The sequence below is a fragment of the Leptonotus elevatus genome, chromosome 7 (genome assembly GCF_054856555.1).
Source record: "Leptonotus elevatus isolate MCC_2025b chromosome 7, RoL_Lele_1.0, whole genome shotgun sequence".
NCBI classification, from domain to species: domain Eukaryota; kingdom Metazoa; phylum Chordata; class Actinopteri; order Syngnathiformes; family Syngnathidae; genus Leptonotus; species Leptonotus elevatus.
The window spans coordinates 3,635,696-3,659,177 of NC_141245.1; the positions used below are offsets into that span (position 1 = coordinate 3,635,696).

The 23,482-nt window shown below is 39.9% G+C and overlaps 1 protein-coding gene across 1 annotated transcript in view; it reads left to right on the forward strand.

Annotated features, from left to right (window-relative positions):
- The window catches only part of arcn1b (archain 1b), a 65,008-nt gene that overhangs the window by 7,548 nt on the left and 33,978 nt on the right, over window positions 1–23,482 (forward strand). The window contains exon 6 of the mRNA XM_086079945.1: window positions 688–853. Within this exon, the coding sequence (XP_085936071.1) occupies window positions 688–853 (166 nt within the window). The remainder of the gene's footprint in view (window positions 1–687; window positions 854–23,482) is intronic.

A 23,482-nucleotide genomic window follows, 5' to 3' on the forward strand; every position in this document is an offset into this window, starting at 1 on the left:
TCAAAATTAACTTGAATACTAATATACTTTCGAGTCCTACTATAAGTCCAATGTACAAATAGCTACATTGAAACATTGTGTAAAGCACCATGAAACTGAATTTGATTGATATCTCTTTTTCAAAGACGACCAGTAACTCATTTTAAGTTTGCCAAAACAAAAGTCATGTTTTAAAAATTCAACAAAAAACTGCGAGGGTAACATTTTGGGGAGACACAGTAAAGAAAGCCCACACTGGCAACTGCCATGTCGCAATGATGCGTCTTCTGTGCACACGATGTCGCGCGCATTATGACATCACAAATATGCAACACTACCATAGGAGTTGAGGGGTTGAGGAGTTGGTCACAAGTTGAGCCACAACCGCAACAGATGGCCCAACATGGCATGTCTATTATCAGCGGATTTCTTTATTATCTGGTGTATCTGTAAGACGTCAAATTGGTCGATAATTGCCGATAATTATCAGCCACCAATATTATCGCGCATCACTATTTTTTTGTGCATGTTTTTGTTGTTATTGTTTCTGAACAATATGTTATTGCTGAAAGACATGAAAAGCAGTAGCTATTCTTAATATTTATACAGTTAGTTCCAAAACAACTTTTCCTTTTAGCTACCAACAAACAAAGTATCTGCCATCTACATTTAGCACACCACTTCTCTAATTTTGTTTGTACTCCACAGTGTACATCTTCGCGTTGAGGAGAAGATTTCGCTCACTTGCGGTCGTGACGGTGGGCTGCAGAACATGGAGGTGCTGGGCATGGTGACGCTCCGAGTCACAGATGAGAAGAACGGACGCATCCGCCTAATTCTTCTCAATAGTGACAGCAAAGGATTGCAGCTGCAAGTAGGTGTTTTGCAAAATACAGGCACACGCATGAGAAAATTCATTGTTACAGAGGAAGTAACTCATACTAAAAATATTTTGTTAGATGATGTGAGTGCTGGTTGTCAAATGTTTTTAACCCTATAAAGCCAGCTCCATGAAATATGAGAGATAATTCTGATTCTTGTAAATGGAGTATATATTGGTCCTTTCAAACAAACAAAAAATTTTTTTTTTTAAATCAACTTCCACATATGACACACCAAGGACTGTCCTACCTGTCTTCCTGATCACATTTGCTGTAGTTGTCCAGTCATATGGAAGCACCTCCTGACTATCCAGAGCCTGTCTCAACTCCTTCCTGAAAGTCATATGACCTTTGATGTGTCATATTCAGTGCGCACTACGTTACATAACAAAACTACTTTTTTTGCTGTAACTTCTAACGTAATGCTTTACATTTTCCCATTCTATAACGGCCCTATAGTTATTGTACGAGCATTACCCAAGTTACTTACCGTTTTTTTCACGACCATAAGGCGCCACCGTATTGTAAGGCGCAGTCACAGTTACGGGTGCTGTTTCTGTGTGTTTAACACACACATAAGGCGCACCACACTATTGGGCGCACGCGCGGTTAAACATACGCTAGCTCAAAACATACGCTAGCTCAAAACATACGCTAGCTCAAAACATATGGTAGCATGCTATTACGCTAAAACATATGCTAGTGCTAGCGCATGTTTTTAAAAAGGCAGCGAGCGGAACAAAACTGACTTTGGTTGAAGTAACAATGTAAACAGTGAGTTCAGCTGTACTTAAAGTATATAACAATGTACTCACGTTGCTTTTGATCAATCCTAATTCAAAGTCCTCATGATCTTCTGTATCAGAAACAAACAACTGGGCAAGTTCTCCATCAAACACGCCAGGCTCCGTCTCATTGTCAGTCAGTCTTGTTGTCGTGTCCTCGGAAATGATTCTGGCTTTTGCGTCTGTCCAAGCATTCACGATCCATTGATAAATTGTGGCATAACTCGCACGGCGCTGCCTCCCAGTCTTGGTAAAGCTGTGTTCGCCAGCCTCCGGGAATGATAGCAAGCTCCGCGTTCATTTGCCGATCTTTATTTTTCACAGCGGCTGAGAGTTGTGCTTGCATTGAGTCACAGAGATAAGGAAGGAAGGAAAGGATGGTGTTGCGTGGGAAAAAAATATCTGGTATCTTTAGTATGTGGTGTGATCTGTTCAGCTACACTGTGTAGATTTTCACTACTTCAAAGTGACTTTTGCGATGTCTGTTGCTGTAAGTGCACGTTGTTCAATAAAACATAAAAAAAGAAAGGAGAAAAAAAAAGGAAACTATACTACTTTATGTAGTAGTTTAGCCCCGATGTGTCCCCTATGCAGCAAGAGGTCTGCAAATCCCTTGATGTGATATTAGTTGGCTTTTCACCTTAATTATAATTTTTGTTGTGGTTCTTGCTGATATTTTAGAAGGTCGTCTACTTCTAGGCAGGATTGTAGTAATTTTCAGTGTTCTCTAGTTGCAGATGATCTGCTGCAGTGGAATGATGAAGCTAAATTTTTTTTAGATTACTTTATAGCTTTCCCCAGACATATGTCAGTGTTTCCCACACCATGTTAATACTTGGGTGGGCCACCCAAGTAAATTGGCCACCACCCAAGAAGTTTTCAAGAAAATTTATTAAAAATATATTTAACTCTTTGACCGCCATAAACGTTATAAAACGTTTAGCATAAACCTAGGGAAGGGCGCCGAGGACGTTAAAAGACGTCTCCTATGTTTTTTTTGTTTTTTTTTGGAAACGGGTGCAGGAAAGCCTTGGGCAGCTGTGCTGAAAGTATCAGGCAGATCTGATTAGTAAAAGACTCGTTTTGGCCCCTAGAGGGCAGCGATGACTCTCTTTGCACAAGGTTGGATGGGCCGCCCACCGTGGGCGTCAGTAGAAGACGTGAGGCGGAGCTAGAGTGTTGAGGAGACAATGGCTGAATAAGCCACAATGGCTGACCAAGCAACCGGTTGCAAGCAGCTCACGCTTGAGCATTTTTTTCAAAGACGGAAAGCATCAATCAATACTAAAAAGCGCATTGATGTCGACGATGATGATGACTCCGAGCTTGACGCCAAAGTTGGAAGCCTTGACGCGACTGTTATGATCACGTAGTAAGCCTCACCGGCTAAGCGCGGCTAGCGCTGCTAAGGCCGGAAAACGCGCACAATAACCGACCGGGTACTTCTACACAATCGGACATTCGATCGGGCGATGGAGAGTTGGCATCGACCAATGCAGATTGATGATGATGATGATGATGACTCCGAGCTTGACGCCAAAGTTGGAAGCCTTGACGCGACTGTTAGGATCACGTAGTAAGCCTCACCGGCTAAGCGCGGCTAGCGCGGCTACCGCTGCTAAGGCCGGAAAACGCGCACAATAACCGACCGGACATTCGATCGGACAATGAAGAGTACCCCGAGTCCAATGCATATTCATCGGAGGAGCGGGTACAGTCTGATCACGGAGAAGACACTGTTTCTGGACTACGATGCCACCATGAATGGAGTGGATAAAATGGATCAGAACATCTCTTACAACCCGGTGTAGCAACTGAAGGACACGAGGAAGCGAGACGTAACGAAACCGTAGCATGATCCTGATATTAGACTTGATGGCAACACACACTGCAGTATATACTTGCTATTCCCCGGAAAAAACGGCCTGCCAGAAAGTGGAGCACGCGAAGAGGCAATCTGTTGTGCAAATGCTGTTGCGTCTCCTTGCACGCAGGAGAGTGTTACAAAAAGAAAAACTGTCGTTGAAACATCCACATATTTGTAAATAGCACCACAGTTGCACACATTTGTAAATAGTTTGCCAAATTGTTGTCAAATTGTTACACTGTTGAATGTAAATAAACGTATTTTGCTATCAAAAAACACTTTTTCATTCTTGGTGGTAGTGTTTTATAGAAGTAAAGCACTATTTAGGTGTTTGTGGCATCATTCATGGACAAAAAGAAGTGTCAAATTCACTAGAATGCATGAAATAATATCGTTTCACTAAAAGCTTGATTTCTCCGTATTTTGGTCCAAAACAGGCGAAATTGGGTCAAACTAACCATTTTCTATTGTTGATTACTAAAGAACGGAATAAGGTAGAAACAAACTTTTTTTTTCTGATGAAAGATGAAAGTCCAATCTTTCATTTGGTAGTACGTGTGTTTCCATAGTCCAAACAGAACATTTTCTGTGGACCTTGAAAGATCAGTCAAAATGCTTAAATCGGCTGGCACTGACTGCATCCCTTTTCTGAAAACGTCTGGCAGTCAAAGAGTTAAAAAGAAAAAAAGTGTCGCGACAGGATATACCGCATGTAACGTTAGTTCGCCATCACTCACTTGTGGATCGTGAGGCTAGAGGAGACGTAGTAACAGGACTGAGACCCACCTCCCGTCCACCCACCCAAGTAGATTTCAAATCTGTGGGAAACACTGTGATGTGCTGTCACTACCCACTTCCTGAGGTCCCCTGAGATTTCTCTTCCTCTCAGCATGACTGACCTGTATGGGTTCACCTGGGTAAGACTAAAGTGATGTGGTTTTGTCTCTGCTTCAGTCAGTGATGCACAATTTCTTCGCCAAACCTCTCATTTCATTGGTCCATTTCAGTGGTTAGGTTAGCTACCAATTGTCCTACCTGATCTTACTTGACTGCTTGTTTTAAGCAATGCAGCTCAGGGTTCACTTACTTTTGCACCTACATGAATTGACCAAAAACTCTTTTTAATTAGGTTTGGACTACACAATTGATTAACTCTTTGACTGCCAGACGTTTTCAGAAAAGGGATGCTGTGAGTGCCAGCCGATTTAAGCATTTTGACTGATCTTTCAAGGTCCACAGAAAATTTTCTGTTTGGACTATGGAAACACACATACTAATGAAAAGATTGAACTTTCATCTTTCATCAGAAAAAAAAAGTTTGTTTCTACCTTATTCCGTTCATTAGTAATCAACAATAGAAAATGGTTAGTTTTGGACCAAAATACGGAGAAATCAAGCTTTTAGTGAAACGATATTATTTCATGCACTCTAGTGAATTTTACACTTCTTTTTGTCCATGAATGATGCCACAAACACCTAAATAGTGCTTTACTTCTATAAAACACTACCACCAAGAATGAAAAAGTGTTTTTTGATAGCAAAATACGTTTATTTACATTCAACAGTGTAACAATTTGACAACAATTTGGCAAACTATTTACAAATGTGTGCAACTGTGGTACTATTTACAACTAGAAAAATTTCCGCGGAAATTTTGAATGGGCCTGCTGACTCTTTTAAATGAGCTGAACAGTTTAAAATTTAAACCATTGAAATCGCTCAAGAAATGTGGAAGTTAACCATAATCAACAGTATCTTACTGCCCCTTTAAGAAACATGCACATTCACGCACACACATTTGTTTTGAACTAACATTTCAATGAGCTGAACAGTTTAAAATTTAAACCATTGAAATCGGTCAAGAAATGTGGAAGTTAACCATAATCAACAGTATCTTACTGCCCCTTTACGAAACATGCACATTCACGCACACACATTTGATTTTAAGTTGTATAGGAGACGTCACGCACCAACATTCCATTGATTTGTATAGGATTACGCTCACCTCAAACAAAAGCCTCTCACGACTTAACGGTTGAAGATGCAGATTCCAGAAATGGCTCATTAGAATGGCAAGGGTTTGGGAAACGCGAGCATGTTCTCAGTTTTTTAATCGGATGAAAAATGACCAAATGAGAGCAGGTTGAAAACTTATGATTTATCGAAACTGAAGAAAAAAAGGCGGCGAAATTAACATGGAGGAGATAGGCGCTCAAGTCCGACTTCTCCTCGCTTAAAGTGAAAATAAAGGTACTAAATGACACCTTAGCCAAATAAAACTAGATTTGTCAGAAAGCAGACCCTTGTCACTACAAAATGTGTGAATTTGATAGTCTAGTGAGTGTTGGAAATCATTTCTTTGATTTCTGCGTGTTCAAATAAAATTCAAAGTTGAAGTCTCGTGGAGAAGTTTTGCTAGCTTTATTTCAGAATCTGAAAGACATCTCTAGAACCGGCTCAAATAGCCCTGGTCCAAGAAGTGTAACATTCTCAACATACACTCACTCATTTATACATAAAACAGTTCCCTCCCCCTTCATTGACAAAGAGGTACCTTTTGCCCCTCCAGGCATAGAGCAACCCATGTGGCACTCTTTGTCAAGACAAGAGTCTTCAAGTCTACACACACCCTCTCCTTATCTCTACCTCAGGATGTGGGTAAACACTTGGCTCCTGGAGCCTCCTGGCACCAGGAATTCACGCAGACGGCCTTTTGGTCAGACTTCTCTCATTTAGATTAAATCAGACACCTTACTTCCTCAGGGAAGAGAACAAAGACCACAGACTAACCACACATGGGGAACAGTTGTAACATATCTAACTAAAATCAAAAACACTTTGAAAAATATAAATTGAAACAGCAAAACAATGTCAACTAGAAAAATTCCCGCGGAAATTTTGAATGGGCCTGCTAACTCTTTTCAATGAGCTGAACAGTTTAAACTTTCAACCATTGAAATCGCTCAAGAAATGTGGAAGTTAACCATAATCTACTAAAAGTATTACTGCCCCTTTAAGAAACATGCACATTCACGCACACACATTTGATTTTAACCAACATTTCAATGAGCTGAACAGTTTAAAATTTAAACCATTGAAATCGGTCAAGAAATGTGGAAGTTCACCATAATAAACAGTATGTTACTGCCCCTTTAAGAAACATGCACATTCACGCACACACATTTGATTTTAAGTAACATTTCAATGAGCTGAACAGTTTAAAATTTAAACCATTGAAATCGGTCAAGAAATGTGGAAGTTCACCATAATCAACATCAACTAAAAGTATCTCACTGCCCCTTTACAAAACATGCACATTCACGCACACACATTTGATTTTAAGTTGTGAGGAGACGTCACGCACCAACACTCCATTGATTTGTATAGGATTACGCTCACCTCAAACAAAAGCCTCTCGTGACTTAACGGTTGAAGATGCAGATTCCAGAAATGGCTCGTTAGAACGGCAAGGGTTTGGGGAACGCGAGCATGTTCTCAGTTTTTTAATCGGATGAAAAATGACCAAATGAGAGCAGGTTGAAAACTTATGATTGATCGAAAATGAAGAGGGAAAAACGGCGAAAATTACATTGAAAAGAGATCAAAATAGTGCGACTTCTCCTCGTTTAAAGTGAAAATAAAGGTACTAAATGACACCGTAGCCAAATAAAACTTAGTTCTTCAGAAAGCAGAGGCTTGTGGCTACAAAATGTGCGAATTTGATGTCTAGTGAGCAAAGATTGTGGCCATGGTGACGAGTTGAAGTGAAACTTTTGGAAATATATTTTTTGGTTCCCAGCACTCAGACCTTAATTAGTCACGCTCTAACTGATGCAAGAAAGGCGACTTTCACCCCTTTGCTCACTGTCTTTGAACCCGCACAGGGGGGAGAGCTTTCATTCCTTAATTTTTTTTTTGACACTGAGCTAAAGATGACAAAAATTCCAACAAAATGAGCTAAAATTCATATCGGTCGGTTAACGTATGCGCGCGCAGCGTGTCTTGGAAAAAGGTGCTTGATTTGATGTGATCATTTTCGGATTCCCATTCATTCCTATGGGACTTTTTGGGGGACATTTTGGGGAATTGTGTCGCCATGGTAACTGGGAATTCTTAGAAAAATAATGCCGCACCGAGTCAGATCGAGCCGCATCGTTTGATACCTCATTCGTGCCGGTGCGATCTACGGTACGGGCCGCATTTTAGCAGAAAACAACGCGGAAGATTAAAAAATAACTAGAAAAATTCCCGCGGAAATTTTGAATGGGCCTGCTAACTCTTTTCAATGAGCTGAACAGTTTAAACTTTCAACCATTGAAATCGCTCAAGAAATGTGGAAGTTAACCATAATCAAGATCAAATAAAGTATCTTACTGTCCCTTTAAGAAATATGCACATTCACGCGCACACATTTGATTTTAACCAACATTTCAATGAGCTGAACAGTTTAAAATTTAAACCATTGAAATCGCTCAAGAAATGTAAAAGTTAACCATAATCAACAGTATGTTACTGCCCCTTTAAGAAACATGCACATTCACGCACACACATTTGATTTTAAGTAACATTTCAATGAGCTGAACAGTTTAAAATTCAAACCATTGAAATCGGTCAAGAAATGTGGAATCTACCATAATTAACAGTATCTCACTGCCCCTTTACAAAACATGCACATTCACGCACACACATTTGATTTTAAGTTGTGAGGAGACGTCACGCACCAACACTCCATTGATTTGTATAGGATTACGCTCACCTCAAACAAAAGCCTCTCGCGACTTAACGGTTGAAGATGCAGATTCCAGAAATGGCTCGTTAGAACGGCAAGGGTTTGGGGAACGCGAGCATGTTCTCAGTTTTTTAATCGGATGAAAAATGACCAAATGAGAGCAGGTTGAAAACTTATGATTGATCGAAAATGAAGAGGCAAAAACGGCGAAAATTACATTGAAAAGAGATCAAAAATGTGCGACTTCTCCTCGCTTAAAGTGAAAATAAAGGTACTAAATGACACCTTAGCCAAATAAAACTTAGTTCTTCAGAAAGCAGAGGCTTGTGGCTACAAAATGTGCGAATTTGATGTCTAGTGAGCAAAGATTGTGGCCATGGTGACGAGTTGAAGTGAAACTTTTGGAAATATATTTTTTGGTTCCCGTCACTGAAGCCTTAATTGCATATCAGAGTGGCGATTACACTCACTGTCTTTGAACCCGCACAGGGGGAAGAGCTTTCATTCCTTAATATTTTTTTTGACACTGAGCTAAAGATGGGAAAAATTCCAACAAAATGAGCTAAAATTCATATCAATCGGTTAACGTATGCACGCGCAGCGTCTCTTTGAAAAAGGTGCTTGATGTGTGATTTTGTCTTTCCTTTTCCCATTCATTCCTATGGGACTTTTATTTGGGAGTTTTTTGGGAATAGCGTCGCCATGGTAACTGGGAATTCTTATAAAAATAATAGCGCAGCGAGTCAGAGCGAGCCGCATCGTTTGATACCTCATTTGTCCCGGTGCGATCTACGGTTCGGGCCGCATTTTAGCGGAAAAGTCGTGGAATAATAAAAAATAACTAGAAAAATTCCCGCGGAAATTTTGAATGGGCCTGCTAACTCTTTTCAATGAGCTGAACAGTTTAAACTTTCAACCATTGAAATCGCTCAAGAAATGTGGAAGTTAACAATAATCAACAGTATGTTACTGCCCCTTTAAGAAACATGCACATTCACGCACACACATTTGATTTTAAGTAACATTTCAATGAGCTGAACAGTTTAAAATTTAAACCATTGAAATCGGTCAAGAAATGTGGAAGTTCAACACAATCAAGTATCTTACTGCCCCTTTACAAAACATGCACATTCACGCACACACATTTGATTTTAAGTTGTGAGGAGACGTCACGCACCAACACTCCATTGATTTGTATAGGATTACGCTCACCTCAAACAAAAGCCTCTCGCGACTTAACGGTTGAAGATGCAGATTCCAGAAATGGCTTGTTAGAACGGCAAGGGTTTGGGGAACGCGAGCATGTTCTCAGATTTTTAATCGGATGAAAAATGACCAAATGAGAGCAGGTTGAAAACTTATGATTGATCGAAAATGAAGAGGGAAAAAACGGCGAAATTAACATGGAGGAGATAGGCGAGAAAGTCCGACTTCTCCTCGCTTAAAGTGAAAATAAAGGTACTAAATGACACCTTAGCCAAATAAAACTTAGTTTTTCAGAAAGCAGAGGCTTGTGGTTACAAAATGTGTGAATTTGATGTCTAGTGAGCAAAGATTGTGGCCATGGTGACGAGTTGAAGTGAAACTTTTGGAAATAGATTTTTTGGTTCCCGTCACTGAAGCCTTAATTGCATATCAGAGTGGCGATTACACTCACTGTCTTTGAACCCGCACAGGGGGAAGAGCTTTCATTCCTTAATATTTTTTTTGACACTGAGCTAAAGATGGGAAAAATTCCAACAAAATGAGCTAAAATTCATATCAATCGGTGAACGTATGCGCGCGCAGCGTGTCTTGGAAAAAGGTGCTCGTTTGGAGTTGATATCCCATTCATTCCTATGGGTTTTTCCTTCCTTGAATTTTGGGTGGTTTTTTGGGAATAGCGTCGCCATGGTAACTGGGAATTCTTATAAAAATAATAGCGCAGCGAGTCAGAGCGAGCCGCATCGTTTGATACCTCATTTGTCCCGGTGCGATCTACGGTTCGGGCCGCATTTTTGCGGAAAAGTCGGTGGAAGAATAAAAAAGAAAAAGAAAAATAATAAACCCTTTTCTAGGGTGGATAGTAATATGTGCCTGCTTGCTCCGCAAGCAGCAGCTTCGCTGCTGCTTGCTCCGCTTAGCAGGCCCATAACTAGAAAAATTCCCGCGGAAATTTTGAATGGGCCTGCTAACTCTTTTCAATGAGCTGAACAGTTTAAACTTTCAACCATTGAAATCGCTCAAGAAATGTGGAAGTTAACCATAATCTACTAAAAGTATTACTGCCCCTTTAAGAAACATGCACATTCACGCACACACATTTGATTTTAACCAACATTTCAATGAGCTAAACAGTTTAAACTTTCAACCATTGAAATCGGTCAAGAAATGTGCAAGTTAACCAAAATCAACAGTATGTTACTGCACCTTTAATAAACATGCACATTCACGCACACACATTTGATTTTAAGTAACATTTCAATGAGCTGAACAGTTTAAAATTCAAACCATTGAAATCGGTCAAGAAATGTGGAATCTACCATAATTAACAGTATCTCACTGCCCCTTTACAAAACATGCACATTCACGCACACACATTTGATTTTAAGTTGTGAGGAGACGTCACGCACCAACACTCCATTGATTTGTATAGGATTACGCTCACCTCAAACAAAAGCCTCTCGCGACTTAACGGTTAAAGATGCAGATTCCAGAAATGGCTCGTTAGAACGGCAAGGGTTTGGGGAACGCGAGCATGTTCTCAGTTTTTTAATCGGATGAAAAATGACCAAATGAGAGCAGGTTGAAAACTTATGATTGATCGAAAATGAAGAGGGAAAAAACGGCGAAATTAACATGGAGGAGATAGGCGCCAAAGTCCGACTTCTCCTCGCTTAAAGTGAAAATAAAGGTACTAAATGACACCTTAGCCAAATAAAACTTAGTTTTTCAGAAAGCAGAGGCTTGTGGCTACAAAATGTGCGAATTTGATGTCTAGTGAGCAAAGATTGTGGCCATGGTGACGAGTTGAAGTGAAACTTTTGGAAATAGATTTTTTGGTTCCCGTCACTGAAAGCTTAATTGGGTATCAGAGTGGCGATTACACTCACTGTCTTTGAACCCGCACAGGGGGAAGAGCTTTCATTCCTTAATTTGTTTTTTGACACTGAGCTAAAGATGGGAAAAATTCCAACAAAATGAGCTAAAATTCATATCAATCGGTTAACGTATGCACGCGCAGCGTCTCTTTGAAAAAGGTGCTTGATGTGTGATTTTTGTCTTTCCTTTTCCCATTCATTCCTATGGGACTTTTATTTGGGAGTTTTTTGGGAATAGCGTCGCCATGGTAACTGGGAATTCTTATAAAAATAATAGCGCAGCGAGTCAGATCGAGCCGCATCGTTTGATACCTCATTTGTCCCGGTGCGATCTACGGTACGGGCCGCATTTTAGCAGAAAAAACGCGGAAGATTAAAGAATAATAAGAAGAAAAAAAATAAACCCCTTTTCTAGGATAGTAATATGTGCCTGCTTGCTCCGCAAGCAGCAGCTTCGCTGCTGCTTGCTCCGCTTAGCAGGCCCATAAATATACACTTTTCTAGGGTGGATAGTAATATGTGCCTGCTTGCTCCGCAAGCAGCAGCTTCGCTGCTGCTTGCTCCGCTTAGCAGGCCCATAATTAATCCAACATGAGCAAAGATTGTGGCCATGGTGACGAGTTGAAGTGAAACTTTTGGAAATAGATTTTTTGGTTCCCGTCACGCAGTCCTTCATTAGTCACGCTCTAGCCGATGCAAAAAAGGCTATTTTCACCCCTTCGCTCACTGTCTTTGAACCCGCACAGGGGGGAAAGCTTTCATTCCTTAATTTTTTTTTGACACTGAGCTAAAGATGGGAAAAATTCCAACAAAATGAGCTAAAATTCATATCGGTCGGTTAACGTATGCGCGCCCAGAGTGTCTTGGAAAAAGGTGCTTGATTGGAGTTGATCTCTTTCAGTTTCCAATTCATTCCTATGGGACTTTTTTGGGGAGTTTTTTGGGAATAGCGTCGCCATGGTAACTGGGAATTCTTAGAAAAATAATGCCACACCGAGTCAGATCGAGCCGCATCGTTTGATACCTCATTTGTCCCGGTGCGATCTACGGTACGGGCCGCATTTTAGCAGAAAAAAACGCGGAAGATTAAAAAATAACTAGAAAAATTCCCGCGGAAATTTTGAATGGGCCTGCTAACTCTTTTCAATGAGCAGTTTAAAATTTCAACCGTTGAAATCGCTCAAGAAATGTGGAAGTTATAATCAACTAAAAGTATTACTGCCCCTTTAAGAAACATGCACATTCACGCACATACATTTGATTTTAACTAACATTTCAATGAGCTGAACAGTTTAAAATTTCAACCATTGAAATCGCTCAAGAAATGTGCAAGTTAACCATAATCAAGATCAAATAAAGTATCTTACTGTCCCTTTAAGAAATATGCACATTCACGCACACACATTTGATTTTAACCAACATTTCAATGAGCTGAACAGTTTAAAATTTAAACCATTGAAATCGCTCAAGAAATGTGCAAGTTAACCATAATCAACAGTATGTTACTGCCCCTTTAAGAAACATGCACATTCACGCACACACATTTGATTTTAAGTAACATTTCAATGAGCTGAACAGTTTAAAATTCAAACCATTGAAATCGGTCAAGAAATGTGGAATCTACCATAATTAACAGTATCTCACTGCCCCTTTACAAAACATGCACATTCACGCACACACATTTGATTTTAAGTTGTGAGGAGACGTCACGCACCAACACTCCATTGATTTGTATAGGATTACGCTCACCTCAAACAAAAGCCTCTCGCGACTTAACGGTTGAAGATGCAGATTCCAGAAATGGCTAGTTAGAACGGCAAGGGTTTGGGGAACGCGAGCATGTTCTCAGTTTTTTAATCGGATGAAAAATGACCAAATGAGAGCAGGTTGAAAACTTATGATTGATCGAAAATGAAGAGGGAAAAACGGCGAAAATTACATTGAAAAGAGATCAAAAATGTGCGACTTCTCCTCGCTTAAAGTGAAAATAAAGGTACTAAATGACACCTTAGCCAAATAAAACTTAGTTCTTCAGAAAGCAGAGGCTTGTGGCTACAAAATGTGCGAATTTGATGTCTAGTGAGCAAAGATTGTGGCCATGGTGACGAGTTGAAGTGAAACTTGAAATCTATTTTTTCTCTGTCTACACTCTGATTCTTAATTGGTCCGCTCTAGCTCATGCAATACACACACATGGGATAAAGGATATTTCACTCACTGTCTTTGAACCCGCACAGGGGGGAGAGCTTTCATTCCTTAAATTTTTTTTTGACACTGAGCTAAAGATGACAAAAATTCCAACAAAATGAGCTAAAATTCATATCGGTCGGTCAACGTATGCGCGCGCAGCGTGTCTTTGAAAAAGGTGCTTGATTGGAGTTGATCTCTTTCGGATTCCCATTCATTCCTATGGGACTTTTTTTGGGAGTTTTTTGGGAATAGCGTCGCCATGGTAACTGGGAATTCTTATAAAAATAATAGTGCAGCGAGTCAGAGCGAGCCGCATCGTTTGATACCTCATTTGTCCCGGTGCGATCTACGGTTCGGGCCGCATTTTAGCGGAAAAGTCGTGGAATAATAAAAAATAACTAGAAAAATTCCCGCGGAAATTTTGAATGGGCCTGCTAACTCTTTTCAATGAGCCGAACAGTTTAAACTTTCAACCATTGAAATCGGTCAAGAAATGTGGAAGTTAACCATAATCAAGATCAAATAAAGTATCTTACTGTCCCTTTAAGAAATATGCACATTCACGCACACACATTTGATTTTAACCAACATTTCAATGAGCTGAACAGTTTAAACTTTCAACCATTGAAATCGCTCAAGAAATGTGCAAGTTAACCATAATGTACAGTATGTTACTGCCCCTTTAATAAACATGCACATTCACGCACACACATTTGATTTTAAGTAACATTTCAATGAGCTGAACAGTTTAAAATTCAAACCATTGAAATCGGTCAAGAAATGTGGAATCTACCATAATTAACAGTATCTCACTGCCCCTTTACAAAACATGCACATTCACGCACACACATTTGATTTTAAGTTGTGAGGAGACGTCACGCACCAACACTCCATTGATTTGTATAGGATTACGCTCACCTCAAACAAAAGCCTCTCGCGACTTAACGGTTAAAGATGCAGATTCCAGAAATGGCTCGTTAGAACGGCAAGGGTTTGGGGAACGCGAGCATGTTCTCAGTTTTTTAATCGGATGAAAAATGACCAAATGAGAGCAGGTTGAAAACTTATGATTGATCGAAAATGAAGAGGGAAAAACGGCGAAAATTACATTGAAAAGAGATCAAAATAGTGCGACTTCTCCTCGTTTAAAGTGAAAATAAAGGTACTAAATGACACCGTAGCCAAATAAAACTTAGTTCTTCAGAAAGCAGAGGCTTGTGGCTACAAAATGTGCGAATTTGATGTCTAGTGAGCAAAGATTGTGGCCATGGTGACGAGTTGAAGTGAAACTTTTGGAAATATATTTTTTGGTTCCCACCACTCAGACCTTAATTAGTCACGCTCTAACTGATGCAAGAAAGGCGACTTTCACCCCTTTGCTCACTGTCTTTGAACCCTCACAGGGGGGAGAGCTTTCATTCCTTAAAATTTTTTTTGACACTGAGCTAAAGATGACAAAAATTCCAACAAAATGAGCTAATTTTCATATCGGTCGGTTAATGTATGCGCGCGCAGCGTGTCTTTGAAAAAGGTGCTTGATTGGAGTTGATCTCTTTCGGATTCCCATTCATTCCTATGGGACTTTATTTGGGAGTTTTTTGGGAATAGCGTCGCCATGGTAACTGGGAATTCTTAGAAAAATAATGCCGCACCGAGTCAGATCGAGCCGCATCGTTTGATACCTCATTCGTGCCGGTGCGATCTACGGTACGGGCCGCATTTTAGCAGAAAAAAACGCGGAAGATTAAAAAATAACTAGAAAAATTCCCGCGGAAATTTTGAATGGGCCTGCTAACTCTTGCAACTCTTTTCAATGAGCAGTTTAAAATTTCAACCGTTGAAATCGCTCAAGAAATGTGGAAGTTAACCATAATCTACTAAAAGTATTACTGCCCCTTTAAGAAACATGCACATTCACGCGCATACATTTGATTTTAACTAACATTTCAATGAGCTGAACAGTTTAAAAATTCAACCATTGAAATCGCTCAAGAAATGTGCAAGTTAACCATAATCAAGATCAAATAAAGTATCTTACTGTCCCTTTAAGAAATATGCACATTCACGCACACACATTTGATTTTAAGTAACATTTCAATGAGCTGAACAGTTTAAAATTCAAACCATTGAAATCGGTCAAGAAATGTGGAATCTACCATAATTAACAGCATCTCACTGCCCCTTTACAAAACATGCACATTCACGCACACACATTTGATTTTAAGTTGTGAGGAGACGTCACGCACCAACACTCCATTGATTTGTATAGGATTACGCTCACCTCAAACAAAAGCCTCTCGCGACTTAACGGTTGAAGATGCAGATTCCAGAAATGGCTCGTTAGAACGGCAAGGGTTTGGGGAACGCGAGCATGTTCTCAGTTTTTTAATCGGATGAAAAATGACCAAATGAGAGCAGGTTGAAAACTTATGATTGATCGAAAATGAAGAGGGAAAAAACGGCGAAATTAACATGGAGGAGATAGGCGCCAAAGTCCGACTTCTCCTCGCTTAAAGTGAAAATAAAGGTACTAAATGACACCTTAGCCAAATAAAACTTAGTTTTTCAGAAAGCAGAGGCTTGTGGCTACAAAATGTGCGAATTTGAGGTCTAGTGAGCAAAGATTGTGGCCATGGTGACGAGTTGAAGTGAAACTTTTGGAAATAAGATTTTTTGGTTCCCGTCACTGAAGCCTTAATTGCATATCAGAGTGGCGATTACACTCACTGTCTTTGAACCCGCACAGGGGGGAGAGCTTTCATTCCTTAATTTTTTTTTTGACACTGAGCTAAAGATGACAAAAATTCCAACAAAATGAGCTAATTTTCATATCGGTCGGTTAACGTATGCGCGCGCAGCGTGTCTTTGAAAAAGGTGCTTGATTGGAGTTGATCTCTTTCGGATTCCCATTCATTCCTATGGGACTTTATTTGGGAGTTTTTTGGGAATAGCGTCGCCATGGTAACTGGGAATTCTTATAAAAATAATAGCGCACCGAGTCAGATCGAGCCGCATCGTTTGATACCTCATTTGTCCCGGTGCGATCTACGGTACGGGCCGCATTTTAGCAGAAAAAAACGCGGAAGATTAAAAAATAAGAAAAATAATAAACCCTTTTTCTAGGATAGTAATATGTGCCTGCTTGCTCCGCAAGCAGCAGCTTCGCTGCTGCTTGCTCCGCTTAGCAGGCCCATAACTAGAAAAATTCCCGCGGAAATTTTGAATGGGCCTGCTAACTCTTTTCAATGAGCTGAACAGTTTAAACTTTCAACCATTGAAATCGCTCAAGAAATGTGCAAGTTAACAATAATCAACAGTATGTTACTGCCCCTTTAAGAAACATGCACATTCACGCACACACATTTGATTTTAAGTAACATTTCAATGAGCTGAACAGTTTAAAATTTAAACCATTGAAATCGGTCAAGAAATGTGGAAGTTCAACACAATCAAGTATCTTACTGCCCCTTTACAAAACATGCACATTCACGCACACACATTTGATTTTAAGTTGTGAGGAGACGTCACGCACCAACACTCCATTGATTTGTATAGGATTACGCTCACCTCAAACAAAAGCCTCTCGCGACTTAACGGTTGAAGATGCAGATTCCAGAAATGGCTCGTTAGAACGGCAAGGGTTTGGGGAACGCGAGCATGTTCTCAGTTTTTTAATCGGATGAAAAATGACCAAATGAGAGCAGGTTGAAAACTTATGATTGATCGAAAATGAAGAGGGAAAAACGGCGAAAATTACATTGAAAAGAGATCAAAAATGTGCGACTTCTCCTCGCTTAAAGTGAAAATAAAGGTACTAAATGACACCGTAGCCAAATAAAACTTAGTTCTTCAGAAAGCAGAGGCTTGTGGCTACAAAATGTGCGAATTTGATGTCTAGTGAGCAAAGATTGTGGCCATGGTGACGAGTTGAAGTGAAACTTTTGGAAATATATTTTTTGGTTCCCACCACTCAGACCTTAATTAGTCACGCTCTAACTGATGCAAGAAAGGCGACTTTTACCCCTTTGCTCACTGTCTTTGAACCCGCACAGGGGGGAGAGCTTTCATTCCTTAATTTTTTTTTTGACACTGAGCTAAAGATGACAAAAATTCCAACAAAATGAGCTAAAATTCATATCGGTCGGTTAACGTATGCGCGCGCAGCGTGTCTTTGAAAAAGGTGCTTGATTGGAGTTGATCTCTTTCGGATTCCCATTCATTCCTATGGGACTTTATTTGGGAGTTTTTTGGGAATAGCGTCGCCATGGTAACTGGGAATTCTTATAAAAATAATAGCGCAGCGAGTCAGAGCGAGCCGCATCGTTTGATACCTCTTTTGTCCCGGTGCGATCTACGGTTCGGGCCGCATTTTTGCGGAAAAGTCGCTGGAAGAATAAAAAAGAAAAAAAATAATAAACCCTTTTCTAGGGTGGATAGTAATATGTGCCTGCTTGCTCCGCAAGCAGCAGCTTCGCTGCTGCTTGCTCCGCTTAGCAGGCCCATAACTAGAAAAATTCCCGCGGAAATTTTGAATGGGCCTACTAACTCTTTTCAATGAGCTGAACAGTTTAAACTTTCAACCATTGAAATCGGTCAAGAAATGTGGAAGTTAACCAAAATCAACACTATGTTACTGCCCCTTTAAGAAACATGCACATTCACGCACACACATTTGATTTTAACTAACATTTCAATGAGCTGAACAGTTTAAAATTTCAACCATTGAAATCGCTCAAGAAATGTGCAAGTTAACCATAATCAAGATCAAATAAAGTATCTTACTGTCCCTTTAAGAAATATGCACATTCACGCACACACATTTGATTTTAAGTAACATTTCAATGAGCTGAACAGTTTAAAATTCAAACCATTGAAATCGGTCAAGAAATGTAAAAGTTAACCATAATCAACAATATGTTACTGCCCCTTTAAGAAACATGCACATTCACGCACACACATTTGATTTTAACTAACATTTCAATGAGCTGAACAGTTTAAAATTCAAACCATTGAAATCGGTCAAGAAATGTGGAATCTACCATAATTAACAGTATCTCACTGCCCCTTTACAAAACATGCACATTCACGCACACACATTTGATTTTAAGTTGTGAGGAGACGTCACGCACCAACACTCCATTGATTTGTATAGGATTACGCTCACCTCAAACAAAAGCCTCTCGCGACTTAACGGTTGAAGATGCAGATTCCAGAAATGGCTCGTTAGAACGGCAAGGGTTTGGGGAACGCGAGCATGTTCTCAGTTTTTTAATCGGATGAAAAATGACCAAATGAGAGCAGGTTGAAAACTTATGATTGATCGAAAATGAAGAGGCAAAAACGGCGAAAATTACATTGAAAAGAGATCAAAAATGTGCGACTTCTCCTCGCTTAAAGTGAAAATAAAGGTACTAAATGACACCTTAGCCAAATAAAACTTAGTTCTTCAGAAAGCAGAGGCTTGTGGCTACAAAATGTGCGAATTTGATGTCTAGTGAGCAAAGATTGTGGCCATGGTGACGAGTTGAAGTGAAACTTTTGGAAATATATTTTTTGGTTCCCAGCACTCAGACCTTAATTAGTCACGCTCTAACTGATGCAAGAAAGGCGACTTTCACCCCTTTGCTCACTGTCTTTGAACCCGCACAGGGGGGAGAGCTTTCATTCCTTAATTTTTTTTTTGACACTGAGCTAAAGATGACAAAAATTCCAACAAAATGAGCTAAAATTCATATCGGTCGGTTAACGTATGCGCGCGCAGCGTGTCTTTGAAAAAGGTGCTTGATTGGAGTTGATCTCTTTCGGATTCCCATTCATTCCTATGGGACTTTATTTGGGAGTTTTTTGGGAATAGCGTCGCCATGGTAACTGGGAATTCTTAGAAAAATAATGCCGCACCGAGTCAGATCGAGCCGCATCGTTTGATACCTCATTCGTGCCGGTGCGATCTACGGTACGGGCCGCATTTTAGCAGAAAATTCGTGGAAGGATGATATAATAATAACAACAATAAACCCTTTTTTCTAGGATAGTAATATGTGCCTGCTTGCTCCGCAAGCAGCAGCTTTGCTGCTGCTTGCTCCGCTTAGCAGGCCCATAACTAGAAAAATTCCCGCGGAAATTTTGAATGGGCCTGCTAACTCTTTTCAATGAGCTGAACAGTTTAAACTTTCAACCATTGAAATCGGTCAAGAAATGTGCAAGTTAACCATAATCTACTAAAAGTATTACTGCCCCTTTAAGAAACATGCACATTCACGCACACACATTTGATTTTAACCAACATTTCAATGAGCTGAACAGTTTAAAATTTCAACCATTGAAATCGCTCAAGAAATGTAAAAGTTAACCAAAATCAACAGTATGTTACTGCCCCTTTAAGAAATATGCACATTCACGCACACACATTTGATTTTAAGTAACATTTCAATGAGCTGAACAGTTTAAAATTCAAACCATTGAAATCGGTCAAGAAATGTGGAATCTACCATAATTAACAGTATCTCACTGCCCCTTTACAAAACATGCACATTCACGCACACACATTTGATTTTAAGTTGTGAGGAGACGTCACGCACCAACACTCCATTGATTTGTATAGGATTACGCTCACCTCAAACAAAAGCCTCTCGCGACTTAACGGTTGAAGATGCGGATTCCAGAAATGGCTCGTTAGAACGGCAAGGGTTTGGGGAACGCGAGCATGTTCTCAGTTTTTTAATCGGATGAAAAATGACCAAATGAGAGCAGGTTGAAAACTTATGATTGATCGAAAATGAAGAGGGAAAAACGGCGAAAATTACATTGAAAAGAGATCAAAAATGTGCGACTTCTCCTCGCTTAAAGTGAAAATAAAGGTACTAAATGACACCGTAGCCAAATAAAACTTAGTTCTTCAGAAAGCAGAGGCTTGTGGCTACAAAATGTGCGAATTTGATGTCTAGTGAGCAAAGATTGTGGCCATGGTGACGAGTTGAAGTGAAACTTTTGGAAATATATTTTTTGGTTCCCGTCACTGAAAGCTTAATTGGGTATCAGAGTGGCGATTACACTCACTGTCTTTGAACCCGCACAGGGGGGAGAGCTTTCATTCCTTAATTTTTTTTTTGACACTGAGCTAAAGATGACAAAAATTCCAACAAAATGAGCTAATTTTCATATCGGTCGGTTAACGTATGCGCGCGCAGCGTGTCTTTGAAAAAGGTGCTTGATTGGAGTTGATCTCTTTCGGATTCCCATTCATTCCTATGGGACTTTATTTGGGAGTTTTTTGGGAATAGCGTCGCCATGGTAACTGGGAATTCTTATAAAAATAATGCCGCACCGAGTCAGATCGAGCCGCATCGTTTGATACCTCATTCGTGCCGGTGCGATCTACGGTACGGGCCGCATTTTAGCAGAAAAAATCGTGGAATAAAATATAAAAAAAATAACTAGAAAAATTCCCGCGGAAATTTTGAATGGGCCTGCTAACTCTTTTCAATGAGCTGAACAGTTTAAACTTTCAACCATTGAAATCGGTCAAGAAATGTGGAAGTTAACCATAATCAAGATCAAATAAAGTATCTTACTGTCCCTTTAAGAAATATGCACATTCACACACACACACAACATTTGATTTTAACCAACATTTCAATGAGCTGAACAGTTTAAAATTTAAACCATTGAAATCGGTCAAGAAATGTGGAAGTTCACCATAATCAACAGTATGTTACTGCCCCTTTAAGAAACATGCACATTCACGCACACACATTTGATTTTAAGTAACATTTCAATGAGCTGAACAGTTTAAAATTTAAACCATTGAAATCGGTCAAGAAATGTGGAAGTTCACCATAATCAACATCAACTAAAAGTATCTTACTGCCCCTTTACAAAACATGCACATTCACGCACACACATTTGATTTTAAGTTGTGAGGAGACGTCACGCACCAACACTCCATTGATTTGTATAGGATTACGCTCACCTCAAACAAAAGCCTCTCGTGACTTAACGGTTGAAGATGCAGATTCCAGAAATGGCTCGTTAGAACGGCAAGGGTTTGGGGAACGCGAGCATGTTCTCAGTTTTTTAATCGGATGAAAAATGACCAAATGAGAGCAGGTTGAAAACTTATGATTGATCGAAAATGAAGAGGGAAAAAGGGCGAAAATTACATTGAAAAGAGATCAAAAATGTGCGACTTCTCCTCGCTTAAAGTGAAAATAAAGGTACTAAATGAAACCTTAGCCAAATAAAACTTAGTTCTTCAGAAAGCAGAGGCTTGTGGCTACAAAATGTGCGAATTTGATGTCTAGTGAGCAAAGATTGTGGCCATGGTGACGAGTTGAAGTGAAACTTTTGGAAATAGATTTTTTGGTTCCCGTCACTGAAGCCTTAATTGGGTATCAGAGTGGCGATTACACTCACTGTCTTTGAACCCGCACAGGGGGAAGAGCTTTCATTCCTTAATTTTTTTTTTGACACTGAGTTAAAGATGACAAAAATTCCAACAAAATGAGCTAATTTTCATATCAATCGGTTAACGTATGCGCGCGCAGCGTCTCTTTGAAAAAGGTGCTTGATTGGAGTTGATCTCTTTCGGATTCCCATTCATTCCTATGGGACTTTATTTGGGAGTTTTTTGGGAATAGCGTCGCCATGGTAACTGGGAATTCTTATAAAAATAATAGCGCACCGAGTCAGATCGAGCCGCATCGTTTGATACCTCATTTGTCCCGGTGCGATCTACGGTACGGGCCGCATTTTAGCAGAAAAAAACGCGGAAGATTAAAAAATAAGAAAAATAATAAACCCATTTTCTAGGATAGTAATATGTGCCTGCTTGCTCCGCAAGCAGCAGCTTCGCTGCTGCTTGCTCCGCTTAGCAGGCCCATAACTAGAAAAATTCCCGCGGAAATTTTGAATGGGCCTGCTAACTCTTGCAACTCTTTTCAATGAGCAGTTTAAAATTTCAACCGTTGAAATCGCTCAAGAAATGTGGAAGTTATAATCAACTAAAAGTATTACTGCCCCTTTAAGAAACATGCACATTCACGCACATACATTTGATTTTAACTAACATTTCAATGAGCTGAACAGTTTAAAATTTCAACCATTGAAATCGCTCAAGAAATGTGCAAGTTAACTAAAATCAACAGTATGTTACTGCCCCTTTAAGAAACATGCACATTCACGCACACACATTTGATTTTAAGTAACATTTCAATGAGCTGAACAGTTTAAAATTCAAACCATTGAAATCGGTCAAGAAATGTGGAATCTACCATAATTAACAGTATCTTACTGCCCCTTTACAAAACATGCACATTCACGCACACACATTTGATTTGAAGTTGTGAGGAGACGTCACGCACCAACACTCCATTGATTTGTATAGGATTACGCTCACCTCAAACAAAAGCCTCTCGCGACTTAACGGTTGAAGATGCAGATTCCAGAAATGGCTGGTTAGAACGGCAAGGGTTTGGGGAACGCGAGCATGTTCTCAGTTTTTTAATCGGATGAAAAATGACCAAATGAGAGCAGGTTGAAAACTTATGATTGATCGAAAATGAAGAGGGAAAAAACGGCGAAATTAACATGGAGGAGATAGGCGCCAAAGTCCGACTTCTCCTCGCTTAAAGTGAAAATAAAGGTACTAAATGACACCTTAGCCAAATAAAACTTAGTTTTTCAGAAAGCAGAGGCTTGTGGCTACAAAATGTGCGAATTTGAGGTCTAGTGAGCAAAGATTGTGGCCATGGTGACGAGTTGAAGTGAAACTTTTGGAAATAAGATTTTTTGGTTCCCGTCACTGAAGCCTTAATTGCATATCAGAGTGGCGATTACACTCACTGTCTTTGAACCCGCACAGGGGGAAGAGCTTTCATTCCTTAATATTTTTTTTGACACTGAGCTAAAGATGGGAAAAATTCCAACAAAATGAGCTAAAATTCATATCAATCGGTTAACGTATGCGCGCGCAG